This window comes from Rana temporaria, chromosome 8, assembly GCF_905171775.1.
Source record: "Rana temporaria chromosome 8, aRanTem1.1, whole genome shotgun sequence".
Classification (NCBI taxonomy): Eukaryota; Metazoa; Chordata; class Amphibia; order Anura; family Ranidae; genus Rana; species Rana temporaria.
Genome location: NC_053496.1, coordinates 131,008,928 through 131,025,465, shown reverse-complemented (window position 1 = coordinate 131,025,465; position 16,538 = coordinate 131,008,928). Strand labels below are relative to the sequence as shown.

General features: G+C 41.0%; 1 protein-coding gene and 1 long non-coding RNA gene across 2 annotated transcripts; one reads left to right on the top strand and one right to left on the bottom strand.

Moving 5' to 3' along the window:
* The first annotated feature begins 11,286 nt into the window (after window positions 1-11,286).
* LOC120910710 lies at window positions 11,287-12,227 on the top strand. Its single transcript, XR_005741546.1, has 2 exons — window positions 11,287-11,899; window positions 11,983-12,227. It is a non-coding gene; the product is annotated as an uncharacterized LOC120910710 (long non-coding RNA).
* Window positions 12,228-13,958: 1,731 nt separating this feature from the next.
* Window positions 13,959-16,073, bottom strand: LOC120910444 (putative nuclease HARBI1). The gene is made up of 3 exons (XM_040322201.1): window positions 15,978-16,073; window positions 15,615-15,839; window positions 13,959-14,708 (listed from the first exon to the last, which is right to left on the bottom strand). The coding sequence occupies exons 1-3, from the start codon at window positions 16,071-16,073 to the stop codon at window positions 13,959-13,961; spliced, it is 1,071 nt and encodes a 356-aa protein (XP_040178135.1).
* Between the last annotated feature and the right edge of the window lie 465 nt (window positions 16,074-16,538).

The window sequence follows — 16,538 nt, the reverse complement described above, 5'->3', positions numbered from 1 at the left end:
AACACTCAAAGAAGGACATGCATCTTTAATGCCAAAAAACTATGTTGTTGAAAGAAACTTGCAACAACATTTATCAAAATGTCTTTGGTAAGATCTATGTTTATTCCATTCTTGCCACCAAGCAGCCAGAAAATGTCATTCTCGGAATGTAATTTTCCATTGCATATTTCAAATTGATTGCTTTATGTGAAGCAATTAATATCATTCTCATGAAAAATGCATAATAAATAATAATGCATTAATGTAAATGTACAGTATATGTTATTATAAATGATAATGATTATAATTGAGTAGGCCACGGCTGGATCAGGAAGGCCGGGGTGGAAAGGGTCTCTCCTTTCTGATCCTAGGAGTGGGGGACAATCCCCGGCAGTTCTGCTGATGATTTAGCCCGGGGGCATATGGAGATTGTGCTGCTTGCGGTAATCGGGCTGTGAAGGCCAGAACGGGACAGAACTCCGAGGTTAGGTGACCATCTCGGAACCTCTGAGCATGCACATTTTGGACAATATTATTTATGAGCAATTGGATCATTTAGGGCTGTGTCCATACCATCCACATTATGGACATGAGCTCCCCCATGCTCCTTTGTATACACAGAGCTAAAGAAAGTATTTAATGCATTTGCCTTCTCTTTGTCCCCAGTCATCCACTCTAGATTATTTTGTAAAGGGCCTACATGCTTAGACCTGACCTTTTTACTATAGAAATGTTTGGGGTTTGGGCTACATTCTTTTGCAATCCGTCATTCCTTTTGCATTTTTGCATTCCTTAAGTTACATGTACCTGGCACCCAGCTCTATTTCTATCATTTTACAGATGGCTGGAATGAGCTTGAAGTGTACTCTGCACTGTGTATGTGCCGCAGACAATGAGCATAAGTAAAAGATTGCTAAGAGCATGAGAAAGAGAAATCCTCCTCCTAGTAATTGTAATATTTATATTGTTAGTTCCACTTTAAATCCTTCTGATTTTCTATATAAAGTGTTGGGAGCCTTAGACAGTGAATGAGCTAAATAGAAGGATTCATAGCTCTTTAGGAATATATTGCCTTGTATATGTATGTCATTTGCTTCAACATGTTTTGCTAACAACATAGCATCCTGCATTAACCAATATTACATTGACATGACACAGTGACCTGCACTGGTGACTGATCTCTGGTAGGCTCTCCAATATAAATGAAAACTGCTTGTGGTAAATTCTCACAATTTACTAAATCCCCTGAATATTTATTGGCTCTCGGCTCCTGCCTAAATTGGCATGTGGAAGATCCAGCTCTGGTCTAAAAGCTGGTATCCAGACATACTGTATATCACAATGCTTTAGTGTAGTTGAAAAATTCCTATAACCCCTTACAGGCTGTAGTTGTCATGCCTTGTCCACTGGGTCCTACTGTTTTTTGCTCACAGATCATTGACGTCACCAATTTCCTTCCTCTGATCACTGGCTATCAGGAGGTAGTGTTATTTTTTGCTAAAAATAATGATTACAATGATTGTTATGAATGAGTTAAGTTTGCTTGTGAAGATTTTATTGCTCACTATATTTCATACACTAGTGGGCCTACATTGATACATTTGTGTTATTTCTTAGTTTACATGATACTTCTATTTTCAGGGATACATATTGCTTTATGGCCTTTTTTTATAGTTAGCTATGCATAGCTCAAAGATTCTAACTTTCACAGTTTCAAATGAGAAGATCAGAAACTCCAAAGAATTAGTATTTTCCAAAGTCTTTTCTATGTGTAAAGAGACTATTCTTGAGAACTTTTTGAGGTCTTTGAAAACAGATGAAGTACAGATCAGTATCTGGGTCACAGTCGACTGCTATTTATCCTTATGTTTTCTCTTGAAGCCAGACTGAGCCTTGTTTGATTTATACTTACATCAGCCAGCAATCTTTTTTTTTTTTTTCATTTTTATTGTACAGTATATATATATATATATATATATATATATATATATATATATATATATATATATATATATAGTAAAAATGTAATATGCAAATTAAGTGATGAGCGAGTGCACTTGGGTAAAAATAATGGGCAGTTCCGCAAACTAATTTTAAGTTTTGAAAAATACAATTATGGAATTATGGATATTGTCAAAAAAACAAGGGGAGCTGCGCACTGCCATGGGGGAACATGTACCAATGCAAAGAATTCTTAAAAAGGTTGTAAACCCTCACCTATATTCAGTGAAGTGACTGGCCAATGTTGTACCTGGTTATCCACAGTATTCTCTTCTCTACATCTGTTCAAAGTACAGAATTAATAAAGCTTGACTGAGATTTCAGAAAAAAGGGGGTGGAGAGATGAAGTTACATTCTGCAGAGCTCTGAGAGGAGATTGGCGGGAAGTAATTGGGGGGGTGTCGTGCCCCAGGACGATGTCAGATTAGTGAGGAAACGTGTTGGTAGGCGCGATGTGCTGAAGCTTATACGTCCTGCTTGTACAGGCGTTTGTATTGCTACCAGCCGGCCGGATTTTTACTGTTTATGTATACGCTTTTCAAGTGTGCCTATGGCGATTTTCCCTGCCCCTCTTATTTGAGCTATTATCGTATGAAATACCAGTTGAACTGTGTTTGGGTCTACAGGTTGCACTATCTACTATGTTCCGGACTGGACAGTTTATTATGCCTGCTGACCAGATCAACATCTGAAATCTTTGGAGGAAACGGCCCTGGCTGGGTATGAGCCACAAGTGTCCAAACTTGTGTAGCTGGTAAGCGTGCAGTTTGTATGGTGGTGGATTCACTGTATCTAAGTAGAGAAAATTGTCACAACATTTTCACTGAACTTTTTATGGTTGATTTGTTCTTCTTTAACCCCTTAAGGACCGCCTCACGCTGCTATACGTTGGCAGAATGGCACGGCTGAGCACAATCACGTACAGGTACATTGCCCTTGAAGTGCCCAGCCATGGGTCGCACGTGCGCCGCCGGCGCAGCGCTTGCGACCCATCCTGAGCTCCGTGACTGCAACCAGCAGGACCCGCGGACCCGATCGCCGCCGGTGTCCTGCGATCAGGTCACAGACCTGAAGAACGGGGAGAGGTAATTTTAAACAAACCTCTCCCCGTGCTTCCAAGTGAGCCTGTCACTGATCGTCTGTTCCCTGTCATAGGGGACTGCGATCAGTGATGTCACACGCCCAGCCACGCCCCCTACAATAATAATCACACACTAGGGCACACTTAACCCTTACAGTGCCCCCTAGAGGTTAACCCCCTTCACTGCCAGTGTCATTTTCACAGTAAGGCCTCGTACACACGACCGAGTTTCTCGAGTTTCTCTTGCTGAGGAAACCGGTCGTGTGTACACTTTTCGATGAGGAAACTGTCGAGGATCTCGTCGAGCCAAAAAGAGAGCATGTCTTCTTTTTCCTCGACGGGAATGGGGAAATTTGGCTCGCCGAGATCCTCGACAGCCTAACAAGGAACTCGACGAGCAAAACGATGTGTTTCGCCCATTGAGTTTCTCGGTCGTGTGTGTGAGGCTTCACAGTGCATTTTTATAGCACTAATCGCTGTAAAAATGACAATGGTCCCAAAATAGTGTCAAATGTGTCCGCCATAATGTCGCAGTCACAATAAAAATTGCTGATCGCCACCATTACTAATAAAAAATAAATATTTACAAAAATGCCATAAAACTATCCTCTATTTTGTAGATGCTATAACTTTTGCGCAAACCAATCAATAAACGCTTATTGTGTTTTTTTTTACCAAAAATATGTAGAAGAATACGCATCGGCCTAAACTGAGGGATTTTTTTTTTATATCGTTTTTGGGGATATTTATAATAGCAAAAAGTAAAAGATATTGAATTTTTTCAAAATTGTCACTCTATTTTTGTTTATAGCACAAAAAATATAAACAGCATACCACCAAAAGAAAGCTCTATTTGTGGGGAAAAAAGGACGCCAATTTTGTTTGGGAGCCACGTCGCACGACCGCGCAATTGTCAGTTAAAGTGACACAGTGCCGAATCGCAAAAAGGGGCCTGGTCATTTAGCTGCAAAATGGTCAGGAGCTTAAGTGGTTAAAAGAATTATCAGAAATCATATCAGTCATTGGAGGACTTTGCATAAATTGTATATTTTACAGTTGGGACGCCCTCAAACATTTTTTTATTTATTCACTTATTGTTTTGTGTTTACTTATTTGTTAAGATGTCACTTTAACAGCGCAGCTTATATTTTTTACATTATCTTAGTTCAATGATGACAAATCCCACCTAACTGTGGTCAATAGTGAGGGATAGTTATTAGCATATAGGGTGTCAAAGCAATCAGTGAGCTGGATACCCAGATACGTCAAAAAGGGCTTGGCCCAGGTAAAAGGATATGCTGTCTAAAGGCTATTTTCTAGGGAGGAGGGCAACTGAATGGGACGGATCACCGATTTTGCAAGGTTGATTTTAAAATTTGAAAGTGCCCCGAAACATTGGAGTTCTCACACATTAGGTTAGGCAGTGAGGCCAGGGTATCTGTGAGGTGAAATTGCATGTCATCCACATAAGCTGACAGCTTATGCTCAGTGTTGTTCACCTTCGATTCTCAAATATCTGGGTTAGCACGCACAGTGTGTAAAAGAGGTTCAAGAACCAGAGCAAAAAGAAGAGGTGAGAGGGGACACCCCTGCCTCGTGCTATTCCATATCGGGAACCTGGGGGAGAATAGTCAGTTGACTTTGACCTGGACACTTGGAGCGGTATACAGGGCTGTGATTCAAGCTAACATATTCAAGCCCAAGAGTCTACAATACCACTCTAGGGTAGGACCAATCCACTTGGTCAAACGCTTTTTCTGCATCTGTTGATAAAATCAGGTAGGGAGTTGGTTCTTGGCAGCTACAGGCCCAGTGTATAAGTTGAATAGCTCTAAGGCCTCGTACACACGACCAGTTTCCTCGGCAAAAACCAGCAAGAACCTTGTTGGGAGATATTTTTTGGTCGAGGAAACCGGTCGTGTGTACATTTTCGTCGAGGAAACTGACGAGAACCTCGTCGAGCCAAAAAGAGAGCAAGTTCTCTATTTCCTCGTCGGGAGTCCAAATTTGGCTCGCCGAGGTTCTCGACGGGCTGGTTTACGACGAGCAACTCGGACGTCTGTATGCTAACAAACCCGCGCATGCTCAGATTAAAGTAGTAGACGGGAGCGCAACTTCAGTAAAAGTATCGTTTGTCATGGAGATAGCACATTCGTCACGCTGCCAACATTCTATAGCATCGTTTAAATGCCGCGCATTTCAACCATCTTTAGAATGTAAAAAAATGTACATTAAATGTATTCTTTTGCTGCTTATCTTCACACAGATTATTGTCAATTTTGTTTCACCTTTTTAATGCTGATATCATGAATATAGACAAATCTTTTCTCTCTGCTGTTTTTTTTTTTTTTTTTTTTTGCAAACAAGTTTTTCATTTAAGATAATTTATATTATGAGTTTATTGTAATCATTTTTTTTTTCTTTTTCTGGAAAGTAACCACCATTGTAACCTTCTTGTTTTGTCTTATGTGATCTGTCCCTTAATAATATTACCTTTTGACATTATTTGTAAAGTTAACCTTCCTTCTCACAAGGGACATATTTTTGCTGATGAAAAACACATAGACAAGTATGAATTTCAAATCCAAAAAAGACCATTTATTTCGGTCATGAACAGAACAAATAAAATAAATATATATATAATAAATGAAAGACAGCACTCAATACCCTGCTGGCATTTGTGCAAAGCCAGGTGGGGCACAATGTTACATCATGAGCAGCTGGATCCTCGAATTGGGACATTGAGTGGCTCATCCAGGAAGGAGCACAATCTGGTCTTGGACTCCCAGAGGTCTGGAACAGGAGCAGGTCAGGCAGATGTCCCAAGGAAGTGATCCCACAGCAGACTGCCTTCTGTCACACCACCTGGAAGCAAGGGAGTCACTTCTTGGTCTTCCGGACAGCCTTCTTCCTTGCAGCCTTCACTGCAGCCTGATCTGCAGCCTTCTCTGCAGCCTTCTCTGCAGCCTTCCTTCTCTGCTTGGCTGGAGGTGGTGCCAGTGGAGTAGTACTTGTGCCAGGAGGAGGAGAAGGTGTAGGAGGCAAAGTTTCTGGAGCAGGACGAGGAGAAGAATTCTGATTTGCGGAAGTTTCGTGAGCAGGAGGAGGATGAGGAGAAGGAGTTAGAAAAGTTAGAAGAGTTTCGTGAGCAGCAGGAGGAGAAGAAGAAGGAGTTTCTGAAGTTTCGTGAGCAGGAGGAGGATGAGGAGAAGGAGTTGTTAAATTTATAAGAGGATCAGGAGGAGAAGAAGAAGTGTGATGAGTTTCATGAGCAGGAGGAGGATGAGGAGAAGGAGTTAGAAAAGTTAGAAGAGTATCAGGAGGAGAAGAAGAAGTCTGAAGATTTGCAGGAGCAGGAGGAGGAGGATAATTATATGGTGGGTGACTACGGCCGGGGGTCCAAATCACTGTTTCGTCAGTGATTAGGCCCCTCACCCCCTGATTGAGCAGGCTTATGAGGAGGGGCTCAAATCGGAGGCGCTGCTCCTCAGTCATTTGCCCCATTTTGGACATGACCAGGCTGCCATAACTCTCCTCGGTGGTGGTAGGCTGCTGGAGGGCGGCCTGTGCATCACGTATCAGGGCCAGTGCTGCTTCACTGACCCTCATATCCCTCCTTTCCCTTCGATTAGGTATGCGGATGGGAGGCACCTGGCACCTTGTGCTGCTGCTGGGCCCTGCCACCTCCTCTGTGGCACTAGGCCCTGCCACCTCCTCTGTGGCACTAGGCCTTGCCACCTCCTCTGTGGCACTAGGCCTTGCCACCTCCTCTGTGGCACTAGGCCTTGCCACCTCCTCTGTGGCACTAGGCCTGGCCTCCTCCTGCCTGGCACTTTCCTGAACCTCCTGGCTGGTGTCCTCCTGTGTATCAAAAAGGGTCAGTTTTAAAGTTGTTTTTAAAATTCACACACAATTTACAGCTCCTGACTATTGATATATTTTAGGCAATATTTAGAAAAGCTAATAATTCTGACACCAGGAGTTAGCATTATTTTTACAAATACTTTTGTGGCAACTACTGACTAATGATATGGAAACCACATTTCGCCCAATTTTTTTTTTTTTTTACATATTAAAGAGGAGGTTCCACCATAACCCTAAATTACAAATAAAACATTTTACTCAAAAAATTACATTAAAATAATGTTGAAGTTTTACTCGCCCTAACTAGCTGTTGCTATGTGGACATAAAAAATCTGCCTCTTCATCCGCCGTGGTGTATTATGTTCCTCCTCCTACACTGGGTGTCAACTTGTGAATGGGACGCGCTGCATTCTGGGAACTGTGTGTGTCCCCAAAAGCAGCCGGCCCATTCACAAAGCGCCACGCTGTTTGCATATGCGCATTATGAAACGGGCAGTGAATCCGTTTGGCATCACTGCCTGTTTCCCTTAAAGCGGATGTGCCACGGGAAAAATATATTAAAAGCCAGCAGCTACAAATCCTGCAGCTGCTGACTTTTAATATAAGGACACTTACCTGTCCTGGAGTCCAGCGCCGATCGCAGCAGATGACGAGCCGATCGCTCGTCACCCTGCTGCTCCCCCCTCCATCCTCGGTGAGGTAACTAGGAAGTGAAGCGCTCCGGCTTCACTGCCCGGTTCCCTACGGCGCATGCGCGAGTCGCGCTGCGCCCGCCGATTGGCTCCCGCTGTGTGCTGGGAGCCGAGTGTTCCCAGCATACAACGGGGGACGGACGGGAAGGAAGGAAAAAACCCGTCCTTTGCCCGTATCGTAGGGCCGGAAGTGGGTGCAGATACCTGTCTGTAGACAGGTATCTGCACCCCCCTCCCCCCTGAAAGGTGTCAAATGTGACACCGGAGGGGGGGAGGGTGCCGATCAGTGGGACTCCACTTTAGAGTGGAGATCCGCTTTAACTATGGATGGTTGCGCTTGGAGCTGCTAGGATTGAGTATGGGCCTCGGCGGGGGCTGACATCGCTGGCGGCTCGGAAAGTTACGTGTCATAATTTTAAAGTCATATATATATATATTCGCAAGCACACCAGGGATCATAACGTCCAAAGATTTAATGCATATCTATTATTTCAAAAAGAGCAACGTTTCGAGGCCACGCAGGACCTCTTCGTCAGGCATCTTTTTCCCTGACGAAGAGGTCCTGCGTGGCCTCCAAACGTTGCTCTTTTTGAAATAATAGATATGCATTAAATCTTTGGACGTTATGATCCCTGGTGTGCTGGCGAAGATATATATATATATATATGATTTGCTTTCCGGTTCCCAGCCGGTGATCGTTTCAGCACCCTTTTACTACTTGGCCATTTTGCCGGAAGGTGTGCAATTGGAATATTTTAGAGATAATTTTAAAGTCATCAGCTACAGTGTTTATGATTTTCATACTTGTCAATTTTACTTTTTAGAAATGTAACATCCGCTTTAACATCTCTTTGTCAGCAATTCAACACCACCAAATAACACATTTAAAGTACTATACCGGGCTCCAGGCAGGCAAATCAGGCTGTTCCTCCAGGGTGGAACGCTCCTCTTGATTGTGAGAGGGCTCCCCTTCAGGAGGATCAGGTTGGCTGCAGGGAAGGCTGGAGGGAAGGCTGGACCTTGCTCTTCCCCGTCTGGGAGGAAGGCTGGAGTGAGATCTTCTCTGTCTGGGGGGAAGGCTAGAAAGTGACTCCCTAACTTCCAGGTGCTCATCCAGAAATGACAGTCTGCTGTAGTACCACAGCGATGGGACATAGACCTGCTCTGCTCCTGCTCCAGACCTCTGAGAAGCCAGGACCATGTTCCATTGCTTTCTGTATGAGCCTCTCAATGTCCCAATCCGAGTATCCAGCATGTCAGTTGTAACATGGGTCCCCACCTGTCTTTGTACAAATGGTAGCAGACTATTGAGTGCTGCCTTTCTTCGTTCTTTATTTTTTGACCTTGGGTCTTTTGTGGCCCAAAGAACGGGCAGCTCTCTTAATTTGTCAATAAAAATGGCAAGAAAATCTGGGTCATTGAACTTATTCATTTTTCTGCAAGACAAAAAATATGCAAAACACACAATCAGTCTAGAAACGGTAGTAATCTTTATCCCCATATAGCCTTTAAATGTCTTTGCAGTATAGGCAGGGCCGCTGATAGAAATCATGGGGCCCCGTACAGCCTACCTGACGGGGCCCCCTTCAGCTCCCCCCCTGGCCCTGCCTTGAAACTGTATTTACGGGATTGGCGTCATTGTTAGGCACCTGGAGCAGACAACCGGGGGAGGGGGGGGCTGCCGCAAATTGAGTAGCGGAGTGGGGCCCTTTACAAATTAATATTAAAACCGAAAAAAAATAAAAAAATATATAAAATAATTTTTTTTTTTTTTTTTTTTTAAAGGGGGGGGGGGGGGGTTGCCATTCAGGGCCCTGGGGACCTCTGGGCCCTTTAATTAAAATACAAATAAATCATTTTTGTGAAAAATGGAAGAAAAGGGGGTTTGCCACATCTAGACCTCATGAGCCCTTTAGTATATATGGAAGAAGAAGAAACTAAATAAATTATAATAATTTCTAGAAAATAAATAAAACAAGGTGGATTGCCATCCGTGGCCCCTGCTGGCCCTGGGCCCCCTACAACAGGGCCAGCTGTACTGTCTTATCAGCGGCCCTGAGTATAGGCCAATGACGACACAAAATCAAAGTATAGCTACACTCTCGTCGGTCAACCGTCTTCCTCCGCACCCCCCAACGTACGTACGACACGTGTGTATGTTATCACGCCCCTTAGCTTTCGTCGCGCAATCGACAAGAAGTAATTATGTGAGCAGGTTGTGAGATTCATGCCTAAAACGACGAGATTCATGCCTAAAACGACGAGATTCAGGCCAAAAACGACTAGGTTCATGCTAAAAACGACGAGGTTCATCATGCTAAAAAATACACCTTTCATGCAAAAATAACGACATTGCCCACACAGCAGATTTTGAGAAATGTTACAGCAAAGCGCGGTTACGTACAGCCCGTACGACGGCACTATAAATGGCCATTTCCATGTCAGATCTTGGCTGACTGACATCGAAATTTCTTTATTTTCTTGCTTTCTGCTCGGTTAACAACATATCTAGCTAGCCGCCAAACTCAAAGTTTCAATAAAACGTTACGTACCGTCGTATGACACGGTCGATAGTTCCGTCTCCTTCTACAGATTGTGAACGCCGCCTTCATTCACGTGGTATCCCTTTATACACGCGCATGCGTGACGCTCCGCCCGTCTCCACACCCCTGACGTTCTTTTTAGTCTTTTCCCCGCCCCTTCTCTCTCCTTGACCCCGCATCAACAAGATGGCAGCAGCACCCGAGCACCCCAACATGCCTGCCCCAGCCCACAGACACACTGGCACATCTCGCCGATATAAAGCAACCAACATGACATTCCAGGAGATGGTGGAGATGGTCCAGATCCTCCGGGAGGAGGATTATGACGGGAAACACGGGCCATATCTCCACCCTAATAAACTCAAGGCCCTGATCATGTCAAAAGTTGAAAGGAGGATCTTCAGGAAATTTGGGATCCGAAGGTCTCGGGAGCAGCTGAGAAAGCGCTGGTCGGACCTTAAGTTGAGGGAACAAGAGACCCTTCATAAAATCCGGAGAGAACTTAGAAAAAGTAAGTAATTTTTCGGGGTAATCCTGTCTTGTGTTTGTAATTCTCGCCATGTGATTTTTATTGAAGGTTGTACTGTATTATGTATTTCATGTTAGTGGGCCCAAATATTTGTCGTGAAAGTCGTCGTTAATTCACAGAACGACGACTCGTACGACCAAAGATTGTGCCCATCAACATTTTATTTCTTTTTCCAGATATTTTTATAAATTTTGTATTTTTTAGTCCTTAGATATATATATATATATATATATATATATATATATATATATATATATATATATATAGAGATAGATAGATAGATAGATAGATAGATAGATAGATAGATAGATAGATAGATAGATACAGAGAGAGAGATTAAAGGGCTCATGAGGTCTCCATGTGGCAAACCCCCATTTTATTTTTAATAAAAAAACAATTACAAAATTCAAATTAAAGGGCCCAGAGGTCCCCAGGGCCCTGAATGGCAAACCAAGCCCCCCCTTTTTCATGTTTAAATAAATGTTTAGTTATTTATTTATGAAAACTACTTTTTTAAGTTTTTAATTTTTTATTTTGATTCTTAATTTGTAAAGGGCCCCCCTCCGCTTTGTAATTTTGATTTCAGACGGCAGCCCCCCCCTTTTTTCAGATCCAGGTGCCTACCAATGCCGCCAATCCCGTAACGTGCTGCAGAGACAGTTTCAATGCGGGGCCAGGGGGGCAGCTTAAGGGGGTCCCGTCAGGTAGGCTGTACAGGGCCACATGATTTTGCTCAGCGGCCCTGGTGAGATCCAATGAGGATTTAATTTAGATGTGTTTTTAGTAATCCAAATTAAGTGAATATACAGGAAAAGGATAGTGTGCTCATCAGTTGGGGACACATGCGGTCAGTAGCACAATTGTTGGCCATCCAAAAGAAATTTTTTAGTGGCGAACACAAAGGTGAGGTCATCCAGTGGATACTTGTTTGGCTTCCATGTTTAAAAAGACAAAAAAAGGTACACAGATTTTGCTTAATCTTTGGCAATGCCTACAATCCTGTGTCCTGCTTAGAGGGTTGTTAAAAACCAACAATAGTCCCATAATTTATTGTAACAATTATTCATATTCCTCTTTCAGGACTTCAATATTTTTCTATAATGTTTGAAACACCTTTTCTTCATTCTTGTAGGGCGACAGGAAGCAGCAAGCCAGGAGGCAAATGAAGGACAACCCCCGCGGGATCAGGATGAGGCTGCAACCACATCTGGTAAAGTATCATCTAAATTTGGTTAGCTAGATGTAGGCCTGCGTAATTGTACTAAATGGTTTTGTCCCCCATTTCACGGGCAGGTGGTGGCTTGGACAGGCAGACGACACAGATGGTTATCAGTGAAATATGGGCATGCAGAGAGGAAGTGGAGGAGATCCATCTTGCCAACCGGGAAATAAAAAATCGGACCAGGAGGGTTGAAAATAAACTTAAAAATTTGTTGGACATTTTGGGGAGAGTGTAAATGATTTTTGTAGTTAGGATGGTCAAAAAAAAGTACAAAGTGATTTGTTTATTTTTGATAATCCCAAAAGAAAAAAAAAAATATATATAAAGTGATTGTTGTGAATCAAAAAAACCAAAAAAAAATATAAAGAGATTTTTATCTTGTTGTGAATCAAAAAAAACCAAAAAAATATATAAAGAGATTTTTATCTTGTTGTGAATCAAAAAAAAAAATAAAAAAAAAAAAATATAAAGTGATTGTTGTGAATCAAAAAAAACCAAAAAAATATATAAAGAGATTTTTATCTTGTTGTGAATCAAAAAAAAAAATAAAAAAAAAAAAATATAAAGTGATTGTTGTGAATCAAAAAAACCCAAAAAAATATATAAAGAGATTTTTATCTTGTTGTGAATCAAAAAAAAAAATAAAAAAATATAAAGTGATTGTTGTGAATCAAAAAAAACAAAAAAAATATATAAAGAGATTTTTATCTTGTTATGAATAAAAAAAAACCAAAAAAATATATAAAGAGATTTTTATCTTGTTATGAATAAAAAAAAAACAAAAAAATATATAAAGAGATTTTTATCTTGTTATGAATAAAAAAAAAACCAAAAAAATATATAAAGAGATTTTTATCTTGTTGTGAATCAAAAAAAAAAAAAAAAAAATATAAAGTGATTGTTGTGAATCAAAAAAACCAAAAAAAATATATAAAGAGATTTTTATCTTGTTATGAATAAAAAAAAACCAAAAAAATATATAAAGAGATTTTTATCTTGTTGTGAATCAAAAAAAAAAAAAAAAAAAAAAAATATAAAGTGATTGTTGTGAATCAAAAAAAACCAAAAAAATATATAAAGAGATTTTTATCTTGTTGTGAATCAAAAAAAAAAAAAATATATATAAAGAGATTGTTGTGAATCAAAAAAACCAAAAAAAATATATAAAGAGATTTTTATCTTGTTATGAATAAAAAAAAACCAAAAAAATATATAAAGAGATTTTTATCTTGTTGTGAATCAAAAAAAAAAAAAAAATAATATAAAGTGATTGTTGTGAATCAAAAAAACCAAAAAAAATATATAAAGAGATTTTTATCTTGTTATGAATAAAAAAAAACCAAAAAAATATATAAAGAGATTTTTATCTTGTTGTGAATCAAAAAAAAAAACAAAAAAAATATAAAAAGTGATTGTTGTGAATCAAAAAAAACCAAAAAAAAAAAAAATATAAAGTGATTGTTGTGAATAAAAAAAAAACAAAAAAATATATAAAGAGATTTTTATCTTGTTGTGAATCAAAAAAAAATAAAAAAAAATATATAAAGTGATTGTTGTGAATCAAAAAAAATAAATAAAAAATATATAAAGAGATTTTTATCTTGTTGTGAATCAAAAAAAAACAAAAAAATATATAAAGAGATTTTTATCTTGTTGTGAATCAAAAAAAAAAAAAAAAAAAAATATAAAGTGATTGTTGTGAATCAAAAAAACCAAAAAAAAATATATAAAGAGATTTTGATATCTTCAAAAATTTGTTTAAAAAATGTACAAATCACAAATTGGTAAGAAGATTGTTAAAATAAATAAAATAATCGTAAAAAATAAAGTGTGTGGTGTTTTGATTAAAGAACCTGTAACTTTACATGTGTTTACTTTGTGTGTTACCTGGGAAATGGTTGTGAGTTGGCAAGGAAAATACACTTGACACTACATGTAGTACATTATGTAAAATGATGAGGCAACTTCAAAAAACACAAGCGACCAAATTTAAATTTTTGGGTACACTGATTTATAATGTGATAAAACAAAGCTAAGCCAAATTGGCTTATGAGGGAATGGCCCCCCTACCCATAAAATACTCCATATATTGGTCACGGACTGCACGGCCACTTTGGGGGGGCAAGCCAGTACGGGCAGGTTCCAGGCCCGGCAAGATTTGCTCGGGATTGTTAAGTCCAGCCTCAGGCCCAACCATGGCCATATAGTTTGTGGAATTTCGTCTCAAAAAATTATGTAAAATGCAGCATGCAAATACGATATAGTTCCATTTGTACTCCGCCATATGGATCGAGGTTAGGAACAGGCGGAACCGGCTGGCCATTATCCCGAAGGCATTCTCCACCACCCTCCGGGCTCTGGCCAGCCGGTAATTAAAAACACTCCTCTCTGGGGTGAGGGTGCGCTGGGGGAATGGCCTCATTAGATGGGGTCCCAGGCCAAAAGCTTCATCAGCCAAGAAGACGAAGGGGAGTCCTTCCACGTTGTCCGCATCCGGTGGCAATGCAAGATCTTCGTCTTGGAGTCGTTCCCCGAACTCAGTCTGCCTGAAAGCTCCCCCATCCGACATCCGGCCGTTCTTGCCCACATCAACGTACAGAAATTCGTACTGTGCTGACACCACCGCCATCAGCACAATACTGTTGAACCCCTTATAATTGTAGAACTCAGAACCAGAACGGGGTGGAGGCACGATGCGGACGTGCTTTCCGTCGATGGCTCCCCCGCAGTTGGGGAAGTTCCAACGCGTCTCAAACTCCGCTGCCACAGTCTGCCATTCCTGTGGCGTGGACGGAAGCTGTGTAATAGAAAAATAAAATATTTTAAAAATATTTGGAACATAACATTGCAAGCACGTTAGACAAAGACATCATAATTATTCTAACTTTTAAATTAAAAGAGCTTTTTACAACTAAAATATAATGCACAATTAGCACTTACATCACCCCCTCTGATGGATCAATGATCAAATTTGGGAGATAAAAAAAAAAAAAAAAAAAAAAAAAATTATTCCTAAACTCCCAAACTCATCTAGCCCTCTCCAAAATGACTATTAAAGTCTAGGTTCACCAATATTTGTTCAACTTTTTCTGGGTGAACCTACACTTTAATACACATTTTGGAGAGGGCTAGATGAGTTTGGGAGTTCCTTTTTTTTTTTCCACCATGAAACTCCCAAACTCATCTAGCCCTCTCCAAAATGACTATTAAAGTCTAGGTTCACCAATATTTGTTCAACTTTTTCTGGGTGAACCTACACTTTAATACACATTTTGGAGAGGGCTAGATGAGTTTGGGAGTTCCTTTTTTTTTTTCCACCATGAAACTCCCAAACTCATCTAGCCCTCTCCAAAATGACTATTAAAGTCTAGGTTCACCAATATTTGTTCAACTTTTTCTGGGTGAACCTACACTTTTATACACATTTTGGAGGTGGGGGGGGAACATTACAATAACACAATACATTGTAAAGTGACTAGGCTAGGTGTGTTAGGGCCCAGGATAGCATGCTGGGGAGGTAAGTGAAGGGAAATAGGCATGTGGGCCTTAAAAAGGGACATCAATAAGAGCTTAGAGCATGCATGGGGGCAAAGGGGACATTCACAGTACATTACAAGCATGGTAAGTAGGGAGGAAGGGAATAATTACAATACATTAGCATACATTAAAAACATTACATGTGATCTTAAAGGAGAAAACTTACCCTCATATAGTCATCCTGCAGAACCTGGATGATGGCAGAACAGGTATCTGGGATTATGAGGCCCAGAGCCTGGGGGGAGATGCCCGTCGAGAACTTTAAGTCCTGCAAGCTTCTCCCAGTTGCCAGATACCGTAAGGTGGCAACTAGCCTCTGTTCAGCGCTGATGGCTTCCCGCATAACAGTGTCCTGCCTGGTAATATAAGGCGACACCAAAGCCAACAGCTGCTGAAAGACAGGATCAGACATCCTCAGAAAATTCCTGTAATCTACAGGATTATTTTCCTGGATCTCCCGCAGCAGAGGCATATGACAGAATTGGTTCCTACGGAGCAACCAATTCTTGGTCCATGAACTCCTCCTCACCCTGTTCATGGCTGGGTCTAGGTCTAAAGCAACAAGACCTGAACCATACATTTGCATAGCACGAAGTCGCCTACGACGATCAGGTGCCTGCAACATGGCTAGAAACGACCGTGTAATCAGACCGCACAATCAGACCGCACTGAAGAACAGCAAGTGCTAGGAAGAACGCAGTGAAAATCTTAAACGAGCGCACAGAACCGCAATGTAAAACAATACGACCTGACCGCACGTCCCGATAAACAAGCTACGATCCCACAAGCACAAACTGAACGGCAGAAAACGATATGAAAGCACGACGAATGAAAAACGCGAATCGTCACTCACCAAACTTTTACTAACACGCGGAAACACGATATCAGCAAAAGCAGCCCCAAGGGTGGCGCCAAAGAATTCAAACCTCCCATTTATAGTGCCGTCGTACGTGGTGAGCGTCACCACGCTGGAGAACGAGTAAATTGTTGTCTATTACGTGTGTACGCACAGCAAGCCCGTCGAGCCTCGGAACAAGTCCAACAAGGAACTCGACGAGGAACTCGATGTGTTTCGCCCGTCGAGTTTCTC

Bases quoted from the DNA above. Each gene is read 5' to 3' on its own strand.
- LOC120910444 (XM_040322201.1), bottom strand. From the start codon at position 16,073: ATGTTGCAGGCACCTGATCGTCGTAGGCGACTTCGTGCTATGCAAATG. The intron at 15,840-15,977 runs GTGAGGAGGAGT...CCTGTCTTTCAG, and splicing joins TAGACCCAGCCATGAACAGG to CAGCTGTTGGCTTTGGTGTC. The intron at 14,709-15,614 runs GTAAGTTTTCTC...TCTATTACACAG, and splicing joins TGCAGGATGACTATATGAGG to CTTCCGTCCACGCCACAGGA.